The 22,928-nt window shown below is 40.6% G+C and overlaps 2 protein-coding genes across 2 annotated transcripts in view; one reads left to right on the top strand and one right to left on the bottom strand.

The window, feature by feature from the left end:
- The window catches only part of KMO (kynurenine 3-monooxygenase), a 45,841-nt gene extending 40,479 nt beyond the window's left edge, over nucleotides 1–5,362 (top strand). The window contains exons 12-15 of the mRNA XM_004439604.3: nucleotides 1,846–1,928; nucleotides 3,435–3,536; nucleotides 3,617–3,676; nucleotides 5,157–5,362. Of these exons, the coding sequence (XP_004439661.1) occupies nucleotides 1,846–1,928; nucleotides 3,435–3,536; nucleotides 3,617–3,676; nucleotides 5,157–5,315 (404 nt within the window). The 3' untranslated portion in view covers nucleotides 5,316–5,362. The remainder of the gene's footprint in view (nucleotides 1–1,845; nucleotides 1,929–3,434; nucleotides 3,537–3,616; nucleotides 3,677–5,156) is intronic.
- An 801-nt stretch (nucleotides 5,363–6,163) lies between these two features.
- The window catches only part of OPN3 (opsin 3), a 47,113-nt gene continuing 30,348 nt past the window's right edge, over nucleotides 6,164–22,928 (bottom strand). The window contains exons 2-4 of the mRNA XM_004439605.3: nucleotides 17,301–17,620; nucleotides 10,738–10,989; nucleotides 6,164–7,798 (exon numbers count right to left, since the gene is read on the bottom strand). Coding sequence (XP_004439662.2) covers nucleotides 7,535–7,798; nucleotides 10,738–10,989; nucleotides 17,301–17,620 — 836 coding nt within the window. The 3' untranslated portion in view covers nucleotides 6,164–7,534. The remainder of the gene's footprint in view (nucleotides 7,799–10,737; nucleotides 10,990–17,300; nucleotides 17,621–22,928) is intronic.

The raw sequence follows: 22,928 nt of genomic DNA on the forward strand, positions 1-22,928 counted from the left end.
TGTTTGGGATTATAAATTTTTCTGTTAACAGCCTATGTCTCTGTTGTTGCCCGTATCAGACAAGTTACTCCCAGACAGGGAAACATACTTTCTTTCAAGTTTTGTATGCGAAGGTCTACGCAATGATCCACACAAAGATAAAAGTCCCGAGGACCAAAGTTTAGCCAAGATGTGCTCCTTTCTCTCCCTTTCAACCCAGGTAGCACCCCTGCCTGCATCCCCTCCAGCGTGTCCTCAGAAACACTTCTAGAAACCCCAGTGCTTTTTTGCTTTTTGCCTTGTCAAAAGTTGCCTCTGATACTTCCATTTTTTGCCTTTTGATTAAAATTGATTCCACCAATATTTTAATTTTACAAATACTGAAGTTTTAAATTTTTCGATGTAATTCTGAAATTAAATTAAACGTCCACAATTTTCATCTGTAAAATCAATTGCAAACGTAGCCTGAGAACTGGATCACTTTTACCGCTTCTCAGCACCACCTGCTCTCAAAGCCTACCCCTGAATTTAAACCCATTTCAGGGGAAGGATAGACTCAGTGAACTGGCTTTCAACCCACAGATTCTAGTCCTGACCGGCCAACTGATTAGCTCTGTGACCTTGAGCAGGTCACTTCCTGTTTTTAAAGTCTCAGGTTTTCTTTTTTTCCCCATCTATAAAGTGGGGATAAAGAGTACGAACTTCAGAGAGTTGTGGTGAAGATTAAATAAAGTGATTTGTGGAAAGCTTTTTTAAAAAAAGCCTGGTGCGAAGTTCACAGGGACTGTTTGCTGTGGTGTACGGGAGTCATTGGACACTGTGGTGTCTGCATCTGATGAGATTCTAGGTTCCAGGGCCAGTTTATTCTGGTTTTCTTCCTTTCCTTCTCAGTCATCTCGCTCAGATGCTTAGATCCAGAGGCGTTTTGTCTCCTCCTTTCTTCGCCTTCGTGTGAGTGGTTTGCATGTGATAAGGATGATGGAGGTGGATGGAGGGTTCATATATCAGAACATACTGTCAACATTAGTTTTGGTTACTAGAGAACAAAGCTAAAACAATAATAATTAAGACATAAATAACTAACACCATTGATCATTTCATGTGTTGGGTATCTTGCTATTTTTTAATGCACTTTTTCATTTGGTCCTCATCAAAAAACATGGGGCATACCTAATATTTTTGGTCCCTGTTTTACAGCAGAGGAAATTTAAGCTTAGGATGGTTAAATAACTTGCCCTGAGTCATGTAGCAAGGAAGTGTTGATGCTGGGACTTGCAGCCAGATCCTCTGACTTTAGAAATGGCATCCTTAGTGACTAGAGTTGTTTGGCCATGTGAAAGTGACGTTAGTTAGTCATTAATCTATCAAATATTTCTTCTGTATTTATATATACCAGGTTAGGATTTCAAACATGACTAAAACATGGTCCCTGCCTGTGGGAGCTCACAGAATAACGGGGGAGCTGATGTTTAAGCTAATAAGATGTCTTAGGTACAATGAAACAAATGTGCATGGGGTGGGAAGGGGAATAAAAGGAGAGTAGCAAATTCTAAGCAGGACTGGGGGTCATTTATAGTCATTTATAGGAACTGCTTTCCATTTGTGAAATAAGGAAAATAATGATTTACTAGTCAACAAGTGTGTATAATATTAACTTTATCATAATTTTTATTTAATCACCATAGGAAACGCCTGTGTGTTATTGCTCAGTGTTTGTAGACTGCTAGTCATCCAGCCTGGTTACCCATAGTTTTAAAAGGTAGAGAACATTAGTAGAGAATATACCATTTAATTTGGCCCCTGTAGAGTCCAGCACATTTTTGTAAACTGTTCTGGAAATGATGTATTATTTAACTTGGTTTCTAGGTATGTGTCTTCCTGAATTCTCAAGAATTAGAATTCCAGATGACCATGCAATTTCAGACCTATCCATGTACAATTACATAGAGGTGAGTGAGGAGTTTGGCTTATTCCACGAGATCAATCACTAATATTCTAACAAACGTTCTTTTCTTTAATTTTTCTTTGCTCCAGCCCCATCTCATGCACGCCGCATAAGAATAGGTATGAAAAGAACACACACACACAGACAACATTCCTTACACGTGGGTGGATTGTGACTACGGAGACGGTGACAATGACCCACATACATCATATCTCTCTACATTTCAGGGACAATTAGGCGGGAAGAAAGATGACAAAATATGTGGTTTTGGTCTCCTATAATTCACAGGTTCAAACCTTGGATATTTAGTAGAGTTGGTAATATGCTATTTTAATGAAAATATAACTTTGATATTTGTTAACATATTTAGAAAATCTAAGAAATGTTAAATGACCTTTCCACTCTTAACATTATAAGCTACAAACTTAGAGTACTGTCAGCTATCTTCGTGGCCTTAAGCACTGAAAAAAATACGTAATACCAAAGAAATTCATGGTCAGAAGATTAATGCTCAGAAGAAGAACACAATTCCATTTTGAGCCAGTCAGATGAAAAGCTCATGATAAATGGTTATGGTTATAGTTTTTAAATAATCAAACGAAAAAATTTACAAGATAAATTTAAAGAAAAGAGTGTAGCTGTTTTCTACATCTCCCAAAGACAGAAAGAAAGAAAGTGGACTTCAACTTGAGCAGAATTGTTTCATAGGTGGTGAACGAAGTTCTATAAGATACTTCAAGTCTTCACTGATGTATCTTGCCTGTGTCCTAAAAAACAAGACAGCTACAACACAATATTTGCCCTGAATATGGACTAGGTCAAGACAAACATAGCGGGGCCGGCCCCGTGTCTTAGCGGTTAAGTGTGCACGCTCCGATGCTGGCGGCCTGGGTTCAGACCCCGGGCGCGCACCGACGCACCGCTTCTCCAGCCATGCTGAGGCCGCATCCCACATACAGCAACTAGAAGGATGTGCAACTATGACATACAACCATCTACTGGGGCTTTGGGGGAAAAAAAGGAGGAGGATTGGCAATAGATGTTAGCTCAGAGCCGGTCTTCCTCAGCAAAAAGAGGAGGATTGGCATGGATGTTAGCTCAGGCCTGATCTTCCTCACAAAAAAAAAAAAAAAGACAAATATAGCTTTAAACAGACCATTCTTGCCGTAAATAATATTCGAAACCAACCAGGAAGCAACGCAAATTAGTCAAAACTTTGGGCTTACGGACTATCCACAGATCCGGTTAAACAAACCCTTTGCTGAAATAGAGTTCTCATATCGACACCTTAGCAAGACAGAGTTCCCTAACAGGTTTTGTTCAAGTGCTCCTCCTTCTCAGGGCAATGTCCTATACCATCGACATTTACTAAAAAGGACTGGGGATGAGTTTATTTAACCACTTTGTGTCTGGCTTTGTGATGAATGGGAATGAAAAGCAATAATAAGTGTAGTCAAGAAATAACGGTACTTAGTTCATGGTATTCTATAAGACTCTTACATTTTTCCAGATGCGAGCACATGTCAACTCAAGGTGGTTCATCTTCCGAAAGAACATCGAGAGACTTCTTCACACCATTATGCCATCCACCTTTATCCCTCTCTATACCATGGTAAGACCTGGATTTAAGACTTTTCCTCATTTTAATCATCTGGTTAGCCATTAAAGAATACTTTGTAAACTTCCTTACAGGTCACCTTTTCCAGAATAAGATACCATGAGGCAGTGCTGCGCTGGCATTGGCAAAGAAAGGTTGGAACAGATTACACTTTTATTTTTAATCTGATATGTTGAAGTTTATAGTATTATGGTCATGTTTCCCTCAGGCAAATACAGACATGATGTGACAGACACCAAAGGTTTGCCTGAAAATAAAAAATGTCTTGGGTGGATAGAGGGCAGAGTGCCTGATGAACAAAATTACAAAGAAGAGGCAGAGAGAGAGCTTTTGAAGGGAAGAAATTCAAAAAAAGAAATTGATGCTAATATTTCTAAACTTTTTACTTTATTTTAGCAATGTGACTTTTTACTTTTATTTAGCCATTGACTTTTACTTCATGCAATACTCTTATGGGTTTAATTTGGACACTTACAAAACACAATCTAATTCCAATGTAATGCTATGCCACAGTCATTTTAGGCTGCTGACCCGTTGATGACACCAAGTGGACACTCAGATTCCTGATTTTCCACTTTGGAAATTGTACAACTTGGTTCATTCAACAGAGTTTTATTTAGTGTGTAGACACTGAGCTGGGCACGGAGATAAATAAGAAGCAGTCCCTGCCCTTCACACAACTTAGGGAGGGAGACGGACAGTTGCAGGGGAGAGGCACACACTGCCCCTGGAGGGAACGGGGGTGGGCCAGGTCCGGGGAGACTGAAGCAACCTCTCCCATGTCCGGAGAGGGAATGGCAAGTATTTCGGCGGCGCTGGAAGGCAGCACGTCCATGTGACGAGGGCCAGAGGTGGAGCTGGAATGGTGAGCAGGGCCTTAAACATCAAGAATATTATTTTGAGGGAATCAGGGAGACCGAAGGAGGCTATCGGACTCAGGTGTGGGTTTTAGAAAGACTACTTTGCTGTGCAGACAATGGATTGGAAGGAATCTAGACTTATTCATACAAAGATGAATAAAATAGGATCCTGGCCCTCAAGGAGCTGCAACCTAGTAGGGGAAAGAGACAGTGACAGGCAGTTGGAATGCAGGACAGTAAGTGCAGTGAGAGAAAGGTCAGGATGGTACAGCAGGGCGCCTGACCCAGGCTAGAATGAGCCTCGCCTTGTGTTGTTGATATACTGCAGGTGGTAAAGACTCTTCTGAGTCACAGAGGCCACCAGGCCCATCTCTCTTCTCATGGGGACTTTCTGCAGGGTCTGAGCAGTGACTGAATCGTTTGTGGCTTCATCACAGGACTCTTCTAAGAGTTCACAGCTCTTTTTTCTAAACTGTGGGGAGTTTTTTGTTAACTGTACAAAGGCTGACTGCGAAGAATTCCTTATACAGTACACAGAATGAGGTGCTTCTGGGAAGAGAGAGAGAAGGGGAGAGGGACGAGCGAAGCTCTGAGTTCTCGACCTTACTAGCATTGCAGGACTTGACCTAGTGGTCATGCTGTCTCAGGTTAGAGAACAAAGAGGAAATTGTATACAACGTCTTTGAAGAATGAAGTCTATTTCAAGATTTTAATCTCTGGACAAATAAAATGAGAGTTCTTGCTGTTTTTGCAGGTTGTAAACAAAGGACTCTTTTTCTTTGGAACACTGATAGCCATCGGCAGTACCTACCTACTTATGCACTCCGTGTCACGCCTGGGCTACTTGAGAAGACCATGGGACTGGGTCACTTACTTCCAAAATGAAGGACTGCAAACCCTACAGAGTCACTAGCAGATGATATAAAAGTCTTGAAGTAGCAAATACTTGATTTATCTGTAATCAAAACTAAGGATCAAAATCACGTTTCCATCATCATATTTAATTCACTAATGGAAGATATTTGTTAACATAATTAAATTCAATGTAGAATTTCTCTGTGTGTTCATTGCAATTATTGAAAAAAAAAACACCCACCGTTTCAAGGTGCAGCACACAACTTCCCCACATCACTACGCTGAGGCTGGGTCATTCTAAAAATAATAACAGTGCAATGACTAAGGTTTCTTTCACTTCTCAAAAAGTAAGGCCTCAGAGGCCTCGAGGAAGACACTGATCACACGTTTTCTTTAAAGGACACAATAGAGGTCACAAAAGGATTGACTCAACACCCTGGACTAAAAATTACAATTTGCCTAATATGTAAACCACACTTTCATCACCTGGATGGAACTGACCTAAGCACAGGGGTCAGATTCACCTGATAAAACTAGAAATGTAAATGAGGAATTCGGGGCGCTCTAGAGAGTTACAAAATGAATTGATTTTATTTCCCCGTCTTCAAATGCCAGTATTATCTTCTGAATATTAAAAACAGGCTACTCCGGCCGGCCCCGTGGCTTAGTGGTTAAGTGCGTACGCTCCGCTGTTGGTGGCCTGGGTTCAGATCCCCGGGCACACACCGACGTACCGCTTCTCCGGCCATGCTGAGGCCACGTCCCACATACAGCAACTACAAGGATGTGCAGCTATGACGTACAACAATCTACTGGGGCTTTGGGGGGTAAAAATAAATAAATAAAATCTTTAAAAAAAAAAACAAAACAGGCTACTGATGCCATACTAAGTGAAAGATAGGAAGGGTTTTATTTATAAATTAAATATCTACATATACAAGAGAGCGGAGAGGAAACAGGGGAGACAGTCTTTGTAGAGCTATGATGCCATATTTTATTCCATTTCAGACTCTCAGAAGCAATTTACTGACTTATTCTTGAGCTACAGGCTGTGGCAGAACCAGCAATAAGCTTGATTTTCAAAAGTTCACGTAGGAAAAACGTTTTCTTTGGTTCTTCCTTCCTCAATGGGCTGACTAAATCATTTAGAAGGCCTTCAAACACAATTAACTATGAAGATTCAACACCAGTAGGATAGTCATCTAAGAATAAAAATTAGGCAATAAAATAAAATGATTCAGTGTTTATTTTCTATATTGTCAAAGAAATCCTTGAATTCTAATAATCTATGTGTAGTCTAAACAATGACATGGAAAAATGGCCTCTTCACTAACACCGACCACTAATTATCCAGTGAACTGACTGAAGAGCAATACAGATTAAATGATACATTTTATGACTACATTCTACACTTACTTTCTTCTCCTTTCAAATGTAGGTTTGTTTGGTTTTTTTGCTTGGAACTTCTTTTCTAAATGCAGAACTCTTGGCAAAATTGTGGGCAATTATTAAAAGGACAGAGTAATACTGCCATGGTCGGGTTTGAAACGAAATAGATGGAGACACCCATCTGCCATCAACACCATCTTCTCCATGCACATCCTCTACTGATGTATGATTACCTATATAGCAGGATACCTTGAAATTCATCATCCTATTTTCTTTGCTGTGATGCTTTTTAGTAGTGTCTTCTAAAGCTTGCTCAGCAGCACATTCATCTGAAGCTCCACTTTATCACACTACACATACAGCAACAGTCTTTTGTTTCAGATAACGTTAGGGGATTGATTTTCTTTTTCATCCTAGAATCGTCTCTTTCATAAATTTGGTCAAACATTTGACGTGAGACTGAATAGGACCCAACACTACAGAACATTCAAGATTTTCTAGCTATTTCACACCTGTGTGTGAGACAAAGTTATTCTCACAGCTACGTATTTGAGAAAAATGTATTATGTGCCTTGGAAAATATAGTCATTTAAAAATATATTTGAAATGAAAATTTCCAACGTGTTGGAAGTTGATGGTGCCAGACACCCATCTTGTGCCACAATTGGTTTTTCATTATGTAAAGCACCCATTAAATTAAAAGAATTTGTCTTGCTTGATTGCTTCTGGAGACCAGAGAGCATATGGGAGGTTCAGATCTCCTGCTGGGCCACCAAAGTTCTGTTGATATTACACAGAATGGGGATTGGCTCCCAAATAGTCCTTATAATGGAAATCTAAAAGTGGTGTCAGACGTAAGGTCCCATCTTTTATTATCATTATTCACTCCTATAAAGGACGAACTTGGATCACATCAACCTTTGACCCATTGACTTTGTCACTGTCGTGGACTGATAGTGATTCATCACTGGTGATGATAAAAATGATGGAAGAAGAGTTGAAAGTCACTTTTTTCTTTGGCCTGTCCCCGTCTTTCTGTGACATCACAATGGGTCTGATCTGCATCTCACCTCCAACCGCCGGTTGGTCTTTCGCAGGCCGCTGGCATCTCAGCAGTCGGAAACAGACGAGCTGTAAAAGGGATCTTCGGAACTGGGCAGAGAGAGAATAAAGTTGAATATTAAGTAAAAGTTCAGCCCTTAATTTGGATTAACATTGAAGAAAATTAGTTAAGTTTCATTTGGGTTGTTCTTTTTTATGTGTTAGCTGATGTGGGTGTGGGGTTAGGTGGTAATGCTCAGATCTAGCTAAGTAACCCTGGTTCTTTCATGCCTTTTATTTATTATAATTCTTCTTAACCAGACCATGTAGGACTATTTCAGTACTTTATAATCTCCACAGATTCAAGTTGTGTACACCTTTTACAAGGGCAGCTAGATCTATTTCTCTAGGGGATTTTGAACATTAATTCAGTCCACAAACACTCAGTGAGCACCTATGGGTGACAGCCACTGTGCTACAATCTGGGGTACTGTGGGCAGCAAAGACAGACAAGGCCCTCCCTGGTAGAGTTTACAGCCTGGTGTACTCACTGATGTTCCTTTAATTAGGTGAAGAATTTTTTTTTTCTGTCAAGATTACGAATCAGTTGGAGAAAAAATACTACAGCAGAGACTGTCAGTGTTCACCAGCACACATGATTCTTCTCTCTGTCCTGGGTACAACTCTGAACCATATTTCTCTGCCTCCTTTCAGAGGCTCCTTCCTGCTCTTTCCTTCTACAAGAACCTTGGAGGTCAAGGTCTGAAGATGGTAACATCACAACATGGAAGGAACCTAGATTCCTAAATGACCATATGGAGCAGATCCCATCTCCTCCACTGGGCTGTGGACTCTGATCTGAATGAGGAATAAACTCTCTCCTGTTGGTCCTCTGAAATGCTGGGTTGTTTGTTACAATAGTCAGTCTACCATGACCAAGAAAACATATAAATACAAGGTTACTTAATTTAATTTTTATCCCCTTTGATTAGAGCAAAATAAAATGTAATACGTGGGCTTTTCCAGATCAGGAAATGTCAATGAAAAGTATAATAAATAGCTACATTGATTTCTGTCTTCTTTGAACCCATTTATATAGGTCAGCACTTAATTTATACTCACATTTAAAAATATTTGTTTGAGGGGCCAGCCCGGTGGCGCAAGCGGTTAAGTGCGCACGTTCCGCTGTGGCGGCCCGGGGTTCGCCGGTTCGGATCCCGGGTGAGCACCGACGCACCGCTTGTTAGGCCATGCTGTGGCGGCGTCCCATATAAAGTAGAGGAAGATGGGCATGGATGTTAGCCCAGGGCCAGTCTTCCTCAGCAAAAAAGAGGAGGATTGGCATTGGATGTTAGCTCAGGGCTGGTCCTCCTCACACACACACACACACAAAAAATATTTGTTTGAGACTTTATTTAGTCACCAAACTATCGTTTGGTATATCAGCTTGAGCGCCAAAGATAAATTATCATAAGGATTAAATATTGTATGTATGTCAAAAAATGTTTTCTCATATAAATGGTAAGCTCCTTGAGGATAAGGACCATCATTTTATTTGTTTATTGTGTCTTTTAGATTTTCTGTTTAAAGTGCGCTCCTGGGAAACAGAAACATCAGGACCATGTGGGAGCTTGTCAGAAATGCAGAATCTTGGGCACCCAGACCAAACTGAATCAGAATATGCACAATTATTTTACAAGATCTCCAGGTGTGATGTATACACATTAAAATTTTAAAAGCACTGGTTTACAGCCCATTGGCCCAGAGAAAGGACAAAAAAATAATTGTTAGTTATTGTATTTAAAATGTACTTTGCCTGTTGAGGTGGCAATCCTTAAAATATGCAGGTCTTATTCTCCTTCAGAAAATTAAAGTTATAATCCATCTCACTAGAAAAATTCACACGTGCGTATTCTCAGAAAGTTTTATAAACAATTTCAGGGGTTCCAATGGCTCTCCTGAGGACAATTCAAGTAATTCTCAGATTCTAAGGACTCCAAGTTAAAAATCTCTGTCTTCAAGGAAATAGACAAATGCAAGGAAACATGAAAGAGAGAGAAAGGCCATCCGTGAAAGGAGATTGAAGCCATGTGAGAGTAAGCTCACGGAGAAGGTAAACCAACAACATTCAAGATAGATGAAGAGCATAAGAAGAAAGAAGAAATTTAGCACTGAACGTTATAGGGTTAAAAAGTGCCCTCTTTTTCCAAAATCTTGAGCAGAGTAGTTATTTTGCCTGTTATTAATATGACCTGTTATTTTAAAATTCCAATACTGTAATTAACCATTATTCATAACTTTTAAATTCTCTGATCTTTAAACTTTGTATCTCAGAAGCTCGGCTTCATATCAGTCATAATGAGCGCTCTTATAGTCATGGCTGACAACCATCAAGTCAAAACCTTTCTACTACAGAAACAGATAATAAGCTTCCCAGCAGATCTAGGGGAAGTTCTTGAGCCACATTAATTTTACCTACACACTGGTCATGGCACGCGAAAAATACCCCAACCAACTGCTAACGGTACCTATAACCCAAGTGAGGATGTACGAGCATGGAGTCTTGAGATTTAAGCAAACCAGTTTCAAATCCAGGACGAACAATTCCTGGATCAGGCAAGTTATTTAACTTCTCTGAACCTGTTTCATAATCTGTAAATAAAATAAGGAATAATATTTGTGCCTATTTCACCGTGTTTTGTAAAGATAAATGATGTAATCTTCATGTTATAGTCAGAATTTTAAATGAATTATTAACTTTGATTTTGGCTGTTAGTATTACTAGACATAAAATGTTTTCTGATGAATTAAATATTAATTTTAACAGAATTATACCTAACAAGTGTGAACCTCCTCCATCTAAAGCTTAGAATTGTTATTATTTTCTTTTGGAATATGCTACATTTCTTCCCGATGCATTTACTTTCCTATAAAATTCTTGATTTAGGTTTTTATCATTGAAGCTGCTCTGAATAATCTCTATAAAAGTATTATATTTTCCAACAATCCCACACATGTGGTGAAAACAATCAGTTAATTACAAAGCTTACCTTTCTGATCATGAAGACATAAATAATCGGATTATATACAGTGCTTGATTTAGCAAAGAGGTATGAGACAATAGATACTGTTGGAGTGACCAGGTGTCCATAGCCATTAACCACCAAGAAACAGATCACGATGTAAGGCATCCAAAGGATCAGGAAGGTGAATATCATTAAAAAGCACATTTTGGCCACTTTCTTTTCATATCTTAAAATCTTCATCACTTGAATTGTCTGAAGATCTTCAACACAACGAAGCTACAGAAAGGAGAAGGAAAGGAAAGGGTTGAAAATGAAAGCCTCACTGTCTTTTGATGTTTTTCTGACAGATATTCAGACAACACACTCTTGGCCCCGCCTTAACAGAAGGAGAACTGAAAGGGACCTTGGGGGGCTGACTTCTGATCCGGGACCTGCAGCTGAGTCCAGACCTCAATCCCTCTGGGCCTCAGTCTCCTCACCTCTCACATAGTACATGGAACCACACAGCCTCTTAGATCCTCTAATAGTTTTTAATGTTTTCTAATTGACTTAAAGAAGAATACAATGACTTATTTTGCCTCGATCTTCAAGCTGCTAAAAGACTGCCTGAAATCATCATGATAAATTGGAAACAATTTCTCCATGATCCTGGAAACCCTTTTATGTAGAGCATCATCCTCACCTTCTCAAACCAGCCAGTAAACACATGATGTCAGGAGTTCTGCATGGTTCTGCCTACAGCTGGTCTTGATGAGAACTTAATTCCCAAAGGAATTCTTCCTGGAAACGACTATGACTTCCAATTCACAGCTAATAACTATCCAGTGGGATTTGATGAGGGATTTGTTCGTGGTTGGTTTCCTCAGGGGCTCAGTTGCAGAAGAGAGCTCTTGGTAAAATCCGGGTAGCCCCATTCCTCTAAAATCAATCTATCTACTCCTAGTTTGTTCCCAGTAAAGGTATTGAGGAGTAATGGCCCACAGTCTAAAAGTTCTTTGAGTTTCTCAGATAAAAGGTTCTTTAGAAGCTCCTCCTATTATTATTATAAACGTGATATTAAGGTTAGGGAGAGCATATTCCTGTATACCAAAGGAATACAGGAATAAATAAATAAACAAACAAATAAATAAATAAATATTTCTTAAATAAAATGATTGGGGCTGGCCCCGGGGCTTAGCAGTTAAGTGCGCGCACTCCACGTCCCACATACAGCAACTAGAAGGATGTGCAACTATGACATACAACTATCTACTGGGGCTTTGGGGGGAAAAAGGAGGAGGATTGGCAATAGATGTTACCGCAGAGCCGGTCTTCCTCAGCAAAAAGAGGAGGATTAGCACGGATGTTAGCTCAGGGCTGATCTTCCTCACACAAAAAAATAAAAATAAAATAATAAATAAAATAAAATGGTTATTTCTGACCATCCTAAGAAGCTAATTTTGCCACAAAAACACGAATGTTTTATATATTGATTAAAAAAAGTATCTGGAATACTGTTTATACTTAGTATATAATTTTAAACTGGGAAATTTATTGCATTTCAACAAACTCTAAGTGTTCCTTTTATTTCTAGCATTAGCATAAAAATTAAGGAAAAAAATTTCCAAATAAATCAGTTAGAACATGGGCTTATAGTTTTTAAAAATATATTTGAATTGGTACATCTGAATTATTGATATCATCTAAAATTATATTTAAGAAACTATATTCTTTTTAGAATCATGTATTCGTATTAACAAAGAATAGAAGAAAACATGGATATTTAAAATGGTTGATTTTTTTTTAGAGTAGAGAGACTATGTGGGTGTGGGAGTGGGTGTTAAATATCTGGTACTATTACTATCTGTGTGTGCAATTCTATTTTACAAGAAATTATTTTATTTAATGTGACAGTCTATTTTCAGAACAGCATTTTTTAGGGGGTGGAAGTTTTTCCCTAGAGTTTTTCAGGAGGCTGGGGAGTTCTAGTAAAGGTTCCAGATTTAGAATTAGGAGATCTGGGTTCATATCCCAGAGTCACCACTTTTGCTCCCTGTGTGGTGTTCAGCAACTCAGCTACCTTCTGTCAAAGTAGAGAGCAAAAGAGGTTAAAACAGATAACCTCCTATAATTAACAGGAGTTGGGTCCCAGTTCCACCCATATGACTTTGTGGAATTGTTTTCAAGATTAAACATTTGTTTATATTTGAATTATATTTGAAACTAACATACTTACATGCATATATACTTTTATGAAACTATAAGATATTCGGAATCATGATTTTTGACTCATCAGAGTTTCAATTAACTAGTAATAGAACCACATATCAATGATCTGTTCCCCAGGTCCCCACTAGTTTTATCTGTACCTTTTTCTTGGCCAGTCAATTCCCAACCTCTCTTGCCATTTATCAAAGCAGAGCACTCATTTAGCATCTTAGGATTACATGAATGCTAGACAAGTTAATTTACGAAAATACTGGTCTATGTTTTCCCAGCTCCTCTTTAGTATAAGGAGAAGATCCTGACTAATGTTTCAGATTTTTGGGGCTTGTATATGTGAAGTTTCCATGGTTAGTTTTCGTTTATCTCTCTTTGGCCTCTCTGTTTTATCATTCTCTAGTCCTTCACTTAGCTCATTCAATGTTTTCCAAATAAAGAGCTCTACTTCATGTTTCGCCCTCTTTGTTCAATAATTGAAGATATTTTTCAAAATTGCTGTGGATGAAGCAAAAGCTCATCACAGTTGAGTTCGTCTTAAAGGTCTTAAACCACCTAAGACAAATTCCCTGGAATTTTCTCTAAGTGTCCTCTGCCCATGTAAATGGTAGATGCCTAGTGCTTATTGATCCAGACACCTGCAGATTTTCAAAGACTTCACTGTCAGTTCTCATTCTCGAGTGAGTAGCTACGTGTCCATTGCTGCTCTGAGTCACCCCACCGGAGAAGAAAACAGAGGCAAAGCCTTGCACCAAGTTCTGTGTTGAGGTTTCCGCACCGTCTAAAGTCAAATCTCTTTGTACTTCCTCCACTTCCCCTTCTCATGCCCTCTGCCTGTAACTCACCAAAAACAGTCTCTGATCACCCATAGCATGCAGGTACCATTCCAGCTATAAGTGAAGAAATAAATAAGACTGGGTCTCAGCTCCTGTGGAATTCACTATTTGGTGAGGGTGACAGGCACACAAACATTCTGCTTCCATAGGTGATACATGCAGTGAGTGAGGTGACTAGGGAGGGCCATGGGAATACACAGGATGGGTAACTGATTCAGAGGTGGGTAAGAGCAGGAATATCCTGATCTCAGCCTTCTGGGGTGAGTAGAAGTAGCCAAGTAAGGATGAGAGACAGAATGTTCCAAAGGAAGTGTGCTAAGGCAAAGAGGTAAGGAACACATGTCAAGTTCTGGGAACAAGAAATATTGCAGTTGGCTGGAGCCTCAGGTAGCAAGAGGGAGGGCATGTCAAGAAATGAGGGTGGAGAGGCAGACAAGAGATGGCCATGAAGGACCTGGTAGTCACACTCAAGGGCTTTATTTTTTTATTTTTTATTTTGTGAGGAGGACTAGCCCTGAGCTAACATCCGATGCCAATCCTCCCCTTTTTTCTTGAAGAAGATTGGCCCTGAGCTAACATCCGTGCCCGTCTTCCTCTTCTGTGCCCCTTTACTTTATATGGGACGCTGCCACAGCATGGCTTGACAAGCGGTGCGTTGGTGTGCGCGCGGATCCGAACCTGCGAACCCCGGGCCGCCAAAGTGGAGCGTGCTCACTTAACTCCTTGTGCCACCGGGCCGGCCTCAGGGGCTTTATTTTTAATCATGAAGGCAGTGGAACTCCTAAAGGATTTTAAGCTGGGTAAGGACATGAGAAAATTTGCATTTGAGAACAATTATTCTGATGGCAGTGTGGAAAAAATGGATTAGAGAAAAGCAAGAATAAAGGAAGAAAAACTAAGATCCTTTTGAATAGAGTCTGGAAGACGGAGGGGGGAGAAAAAGGATATATGGAAAAATATTTGAGGCTGAATAGATAAAAATTGATAATTAGTTGGGTGTGGGGGGAGATATGAATGAGGAATAGTGGAAGATTACTCCCCAGTTTCTGGCTTAGGTAGCTAGGAATGATGACCATTCACTGAGAAAGGAATGGAGGAGTAGCAGATTTGGGAGAAAAGATGACCAATTCATCTTCACACATGTTGAATTTGACAAATCTGTGGACCATCTAAGTGGAGGTGTTCAATAGGCAACTGACTGTGAGGATGTGGCAGAGGTCAGAAGAACAACCTGATGAGAAATTGAGATGTCAGAGTCACCAAGCTATTGTTAGAAGGGGAAATCCTGGCAGTTATGTGAGATCGCCCAAGGCTAGTGTGCAGTGTGAGATGAAGGCTAAACACAGATTGCTGGGGAGGCCCAAGGAAAAGCCCTTGAAAGACTTAAGAAGATGGGGCCAGAGAGTCAGCAATAAAGATAGGAGAGAATGGAGTCCTAAAAACAATGGAAGGAGAAAATCCCCGGTTAAGTGGAAGGTGTCAACAATGCGACAAGTCTCAGATGCCACAGATGCCATAAAAAAAAAAAGAAACAGAAATGTATCATTGGATCTAACATTTGGGAGATCATCAACGACCCTAATGAGGGCTGTTTCTGTGAGAGTGCGGTAGAGGAAGGAGGTGCCAATTTGCAATGGGTTGAGGAATAAATGTTAGGTGAATTTACTAGACTACAAACTCTTTGAGGCAGGGGCTATATTTTATACATTGTTGTATCCTCAGAGCCCAGTAAACGTCTTAGTCAGCTTGGGCTTCCATAATAAAATACCATAGACTTAGTGGCTTAAACAACAGAAATTTACTTCTCACAGATCTAGAGGCTGGGAAGTCTAAAGTCAAGGTGCCAGCAAGGTAGGTTTGATTCTGAGGCATCTTTTCTTGGCTTGGAGATGGCTGTCCTCTCTCTGTGTTCTCATATGGTAGACTGAGAGAGAGAGAAATTGAAAGAGTGCACTCTGGTCTCTCTTCCTTTTCCCATAAGGGCACTAATCCCATCATGAGGGCCCCACTCTCACGACATCATATAACCCAAATTATCACCTAAAGGGCTATCTCCAATTCCATCAACTGGGGGTTAAGGCTTCCACATATGAATTTTGGGAGTACAAAAACATTCAGTCCATTAACAGTAAGTAATTGGTACATTCTAGATACTCAATAAATATTGGTGAAATGAATGCTTAATGAGTGATGATGCAGCACCAAAAGCCACCAACGAATCTCTGAGTTAGCAGTGATGAGAGAAATAAAGTGATAACTCGAGGGAGCTGAGAGTAGATTTTGCTTTTGAATTAAATTAGCATGGTTATATATTAAAAGGAAAGAGTGAGTAGTAAGGGAGGGATTTAAGATATAAGTGAAAGAGAAAATTATTATTTGAGAGAGGTCGCTGGGGCAGAGAATGGAGTTGGGGGGAAAACCAGAATCTAGGATCAGCTTGGTCTTGAGAGACGTTTCCCATTACCCCGTAACTGAAGAAAGGGGTCAAAGAATGAGGGTGAACATACAGGTTTGTACAAACAGAGGCAAGGTGTTGAGGAATTGCTTGATAGTGGCTTTATTTTGCCCAATAAATAAGCATGATTATTTGATAAGAAGGAGGGAGGGATAGTAGGGCAAGAGATTAAAATGAGAGTTGGGGATCTGTAGCAGCAATGGTGTAGAAACAGTGGAACTTCTAGGGATCCAAGGATTGCTAGACACGGCTGAGAGGACATCTGAGTATGGACACTGGGAACCCGGTGTGGTTTTTCTCCAGCTCCTCTTTGTGGGTAGACTATCGGCATGGAGAAGACAGACGGCTGGACTGACATGGGAATCTTTTCTTTTTCTTTTTTTTACAAAATAGTTGTGTATGAAGAAAGTTGGAACACGGAAGTTGAGGGCAATGAGTCATGATTTAAAGTGATGCACGTGGCTAAGTTTGATTAAGAAAAAAAGAGGTGAAAGCTAGAGAGGGGTTTGGCAGAGTGAGCACGAGACTGGAGAGTTTCGATGAAGAAGACAACGGAGGAGGGAGAAGCAGCGAGTGAGGAAGGAGTGAAGTTAGAGACTGGGATGGGGATGTGCCCCACACTCCATTACTACAGACGTCCTCGCTAGCATCCGACAGGAAACCTGCCTGTGGTCACCTCTTGTCCTTTGTGACTCCAAAGTGATTTCCAGACCAAATATCTGTACTACTCTCTAGTGGTTTACATGACCTTTGAATGAATAAAATTATAGGAAGTGTGGAATTCCCTTGTTAGAGTTCTTTCATTCTAAGAGCGCTGGAGAAAGTAGGGTTTTTCGGTTGTTGTTGACTTTGTCTGTCCAGAACTCCTTGATTTCCTTTTTCTGGTTTGGTGAGTGGCATAGAGAGAATCAATGTGTTTCCTCATTGATCACTTCAGAGAGTGACTGATAGTACAAAATTCTCTCAAATGGGAAGTCCCTAGAGCTGCTCCCGCTGTGGGGAACCACTGATCACGGAGGAAGGGTTTGATTCTCTTCCACACAAAATTTTCTACCCTGGACATGGTTTGGAGTGGGGTGTTTTAGTCTTCAACTCACCATTCGAACTGAATACAGAATATGGCCATAGCAATGGGCTATGACGCCCACGGGCACCACCAGGCAGCCAAGAAATAGGAAAAGCACAAAGGAGGCATCGTTGGCGTCCTTGGATTTCCAGTCCACGGCACAGCCCAGTCCGTGTATGTCCAGGATGTACCTGTTCCAGCCCAGGAGAGGCGCTCCTGACCATGCCAGCGAGTACAGCCAGATGTAGGTAATGGCCCTCCAGGCCCAGGAGAAATTGATCACTCTGGCGTGGACCACGCGAATGTAACGTTCATAGGCCAGCACAGTCAGGGTGGAGATGGAAACGATCCCTGCAGGAAGAGGAAAGGAGACAGTACAGCATGACCAGGGCAGACAGACACCACAGAGGCCGCACATCCTCCACTGGAGATACTCACACAGCGTCTGCACCACCGAGGGGCTCTAAGAGCTGAAACACCTAAGAGGAATAACGCCTCACCTCCCCAGGATATGGACTGGAAATATATTTACCCATACAAGAAAACGTGGACTAGAAAATAGCCTGTGAGCTGTAGTGGGCCAGAAATAACAGCCCTAAAAGCAGCCCCGCCCCACTGATGCAGCTATTGTCTTAAATTTTCTGCTAAGAGACACTGTGGAGCAAGGTGGGGAGTTGCCATGCCAGTGTCTCTTTTGGTTTTGCCTTCTCCCAGCTGTGCCTGACTCAGCTGCCAGAGACGAAGTCAGAGTGGGTTCCACCAGTGTGAACTGACCAAAGTTAGTCAAGTTATGGAGGGCCTGCCCTACCCTACCTGCCAGCAGATGGCAGCCTGGGAGCCATTCACGTGCGGGGACTGCTGACGAGGGGGTGAAGTCCTCCGTGTGCCCGAGGTCTTCACTGACACCTCTATGTTGCAACAAATACACTTGAACAACACTACTCGTTTATTTCTCTGCCTCTCCCCAGAGGGTGATTCATTCACTCAACAAGCTCCTGTGAGCACCTACTGTGTGGTGGGCACTGTGCCAACACTGGAGCTTCAATGACCGGGACGCAGAGCCCTAGGTGTCTGGAGGGACTGCAGATGCAAACTGCCGTAAGACAGTACAAGGTGTAACGGCTACAGTTCTGCTACAATGTGCTGTGGAAGTCACAGAATTGGGGGCCTCTGTGAACAGGCAGGAGAAGCACGTTCCAGGAAGCATGAAGAATTATATACCAGAGCATGGAGGCCATTAAAGGCTCTAAAAATGATGAGAGGATTCAGAGACGCCAGTGCTCAGAGGATACGAAGGAGAGACAAGGTGTGAAAGGGCAGATGAGGCCATCCTGAGAAAGGCTTTTAATTTCTTGCTAAGGTTTTTTTGTTTGTGTCTTTTTTTTAAAAACCTTTTCCTGTATAAAATAGTAAATTATAAATCTGTTACTGTCATGCTTTTTAAGCATTAAAATGACAACGGTTAAGTTCTCCTTTTCCTCTGAAAGGACACTCATTCTAGCAGCAGTATAGAACTCGAAACACAGTCCAGTGCGTGAAACCAACTTGCAGGCTATTGCAATCGTCCAGGCAAGATAGGATGGGGCCTGAATTAGGCTACCTTTAAAGGTATCAACAGCAAAGTCTGGATTCCAGAGACATTTAGCAATTAATATCAATATAGAATTTGTCAGCTTATTGAATATGAAGAGGGAGGGAGAGAGAGGAGTCAAGAGTAACTCGGAGATTTCCAATCTGAGTGATGAGTAGAGAGTGATCACATTAACAAAGGCAAAACCCACAAGGTGTATGAGCAGTTATGAGGGAGACAATGAAATTGTGAGCTCTCAAGAACACATTGGCATGAATATCTGTTGAATGAGTGGCTCGGGAGAGATTGTAGAGAAAGTGGCTCAGTGGAGAATGGAAATAAGACTGAGAAGGAGGGTGGGGGTGTGGAGGGTAGATTTTCAAGAGGCCTGGAGTGAGTCCCAGGTCCCCACTAAATAGCTCCGTAACTTCGGCAATTCATATAATCTCTTTAGACTTTAGCTTTGGTTTTCTTTTCATAAAATTGAAAATCCCTTCACACTATAAAATTTTGTGACTGTAATTATAAAAGTGTGAAATGAAGAGGTCCTAGGTGCAGAAAGCAAGCAGCAGGACACAGTTAAATTCATTGATACCACAGCAGGATTTTTAGGGGGGTGCTATACTTGGTGTCTGATCACATGGCATTCGATAAATGTTTGTTGAATAAAGGAGTGAATGTTTAGTAAATATGTAAGCGACTGGAAGAGGAAGAGTGGGTTGTGGAATATGGTAGCAGGAACTATTTCAGAAAGTAGTGATAGAATAGCAAACAATGGACTTAAATTCAGATTATACTAGGTAATTCTGGAGACAAGGAAAATATCAAGTTAGGCGTGCTATCTTCAGAACTAAGAATCTATTTTCACTTTATTAAATTTTTACCTGAACAGTGATATTATCTTTTCTTTAACTGATTATATTCCTAGAAGGAAATCTAAAAACCTAAAGATAGTGACATAATAAGTTGACTCTAATAAAATACTGTTCATTATATTTAGTTTACAAACTTTCTTACTAAATATAATGGTATTTAATTATACAGTTGCCTTTAAATGTCAAAACGTAGTTTGGCCTTCAACTTTTAGTTAATTTACCTTGAATCTGATTTAGTTCTTCACAGGCAAGAAAACTTGCTGCAAATAATTGCACTATGTTGTCAATCAGCAAATCTCAGCATACTTGACAGATGACTAAATGAGTTCTTATGGTTAAAGCACTAAGCTGGTTAACTTCAACCTTCATTCATATATTCACCCATTCATTCTTCGTGAACTATTTACTGCTTACCTACCCATGTCATTTGTGTGCTAGAAAACTGGTACAAAGGGGTGAGGCAAACAAGTCCCTTGTGGAACTCACGGTCCAGCAGATGGGAAAGACAGTAATAAAAGCATCAGGCAAGGAAGTTAGGGATGTGCTGTGAGGGAGAGAGACCATGCAGAGAGGAGAGGAATGGGGGCCAGGTGAGGAGGGCGGGAAGGGACACAGCAGGATTGACAGGGGGTCAGGAGAAACCTCCCCGCACTCAGAGCCGAACTATGAAAACCCCAGCTTCATGATAAGTCAGAGGGTAGGAGCTCAGTGAATTTTTCTTTCTTATTATTTAGGTCAAAGAGATAAGAGATTTTGAAAGTCTAATACAGTTTTTGACCATGCCAGTGTCTTAGCAAGCACAAGGAGCCCCCGGCACCTGAATTCAGCTGTCAGATTCAGTACCACGACCAGTTAGAACAGACCCAGGGACAGCAAACTGCATTTCTCAGGCCCCCTCGGACCGCATGGGGACATGAAGAGCAGGCTCACTCAGACGGACTTGGTCTTCCAGGGTGACACATCTGAACCGATCTAAACCACATCCTTGCCTTACAAACTATATATGAGCCTTTTTATTTTCCTCAACAACACTATTTACTAATGAATTTTGATCCTGAGTCAAAATTATTTGCTGTGTTCTGATTGATTCCCAGGACAAACCCCAGGAAGATGAGAATGAATGGACTGTCTTACAACTACTCTACACGTACATTTTAACTGACTATGTGTCAGGCCCCATGATAAGCACCCCACAGATGGTGTCCCTCTTTTTGGAAAAAGAGGTCTGTGGCTCGGAAGGGTTAAGGAACCAGTAGGTAGTGGAGACAGTTTTGAGAACCCAAGACTGTCTGACTCCAAAACCCATGATTTTGCCTCACACCACCTGTTGCCACTACAGAAGGGCGACTTCTCCTTCCCCACAAATTCTGCTGGGGCTAGTGTGATGTCCCCACTCTCCCTGCAAAGCTGCAGGCTGATCACGTGTGTATTAAGTGCCTCTCACTGTGCTGAGTAGGTCTTATAGGAGAAACCAGAGACACGGGGTCCCTACCCTGGAGGGACTACAATACCGCATATCCTTATAAAGCCAAGACTAACTATACACAACATTCAAGGGCAACGTTAGAAGATACGAAATCATATGTTAAGTTTATGGTGCAATAAAAAACCAGAAAAAATAAAATCCCAGTAGATCGTGTTGGAGGATGGCTCCGTGAAGAGGTAAAACTTAAGTTGGGTCTTAAAAGATGGAATATGCGTCAAAGAACAGAAAGGATCAGCATCGGGCATTTCTGGCTGGAAGAACTTCTGCAAAGGTAAAGCGATCCTCCTTGAAGTCTTGCGAGAGTGTCTTAGACTCCAGATGTGCAGAGAGGTAGAAAGGGCAGTCACCACCAGGTCTGGTGCGAATCTGACCACACCTTCTGGTGCCATGGAGGGTTCACAGCGGGGATCTTCAATTTTTTCTTTGCAGTGTTTTCCCTACTAGAATTTTGAAAAACTATGTACACTCTCATGTATTTAAAGCTATATCTAAATTTTTTTCACTTTCAGTTTAAAGAGTTTCGTAACATATAAACATTTTAAAATAAAACTATTACCTTACTCTTTTAAATACATCCAATGATTCATAAATATGTTAGTGATTCCATATACATATCTGTATCTATATCTTTGTGTATATATGCACAAACACGGATATATATATATACATAGAGAGAGAGATAGTAATGACCAGTCACTTAAACTTACATTTCCGGTCCACTTTTCTCCTAAAAATTTCATACCAGTATAATATATTGGTATGGCTGAAAGATTTTAAATTATTTGCCTTATTATTTTCTGCAATAAAAATGTATTTAGAAATTCAAATTTTTAAATTTCCTGGACAGGAAGGCTCTAAGTGTTAAAAAATTGACTTTTGGATTAACTTATCAATACAATTTCTATTAGTACACAATTGATCAAAATATTTTGTTAAATATTAAAAGTAAAAAATTTAATTAGAAATAAATCTCTTAAATTGATCATTGTAGCTTTCCTTCACTGCAAAGAACATATCTATCCATAGGATCCTTTTACCAATGCTAGAATGATGTAGGATCAATTCTCCTCCTGTTTATAAAGTTAAAGCGAGATTTCTTGATCACATATGTACCCAGAGGGCAGTGGAAAGAGTTTTGTTATATTCAATTGTTATTGATTTTAAGAGCAATTCCTTCTATATTCAATTACTTGAACTCCTCTGAATTTATATGCCAAAACTCATGGAGTGTTTATTGCCAAAATTCATTTTTAATGATCTACCAACTAACAACTCAATTTCATTAAAAGCAAATATTGGAAACCACCTGAGTGGTCACTCACTTCCTCAAGATCTTCATCGATATTTTAAATAGCCCCTTGGTTGGCCATCCTGGAATTTCCCCCCACATCCTCCCACTGGTAATTCTCCACAGTAAGATTTTATTTGGGAAGGTGAGGAGTTTGCCTTTCTGTGTAAGGTGGGAGAAGGGTGATTGAGGAAGGAATTGCCTGGATAGCAGGTAGCTGGTTTCCAGGAAAGAATACAAACGGAAGTCGAGCATTTAAAAGTTGATTCTCATAAAACTGTCCTCGCATAGCCAGTAGAAAGAGTCTATGTTCCCCAGCAGTCTGCATACTCCAATGTGAAGACAGCAGTCTATAGAATCTAAGCTCATGGGCATATTATGGAGACTCTGCTTAACCTTGCTGCACTGCCTACATCAGGATTGTACACCACACCTCAAAC

The sequence above is a fragment of the Ceratotherium simum genome, chromosome 36, assembly GCF_057802395.1.
Source record: "Ceratotherium simum simum isolate JZ-2026a chromosome 36, ASM5780239v1, whole genome shotgun sequence".
Lineage (NCBI taxonomy): Eukaryota > Metazoa > Chordata > Mammalia > Perissodactyla > Rhinocerotidae > Ceratotherium > Ceratotherium simum.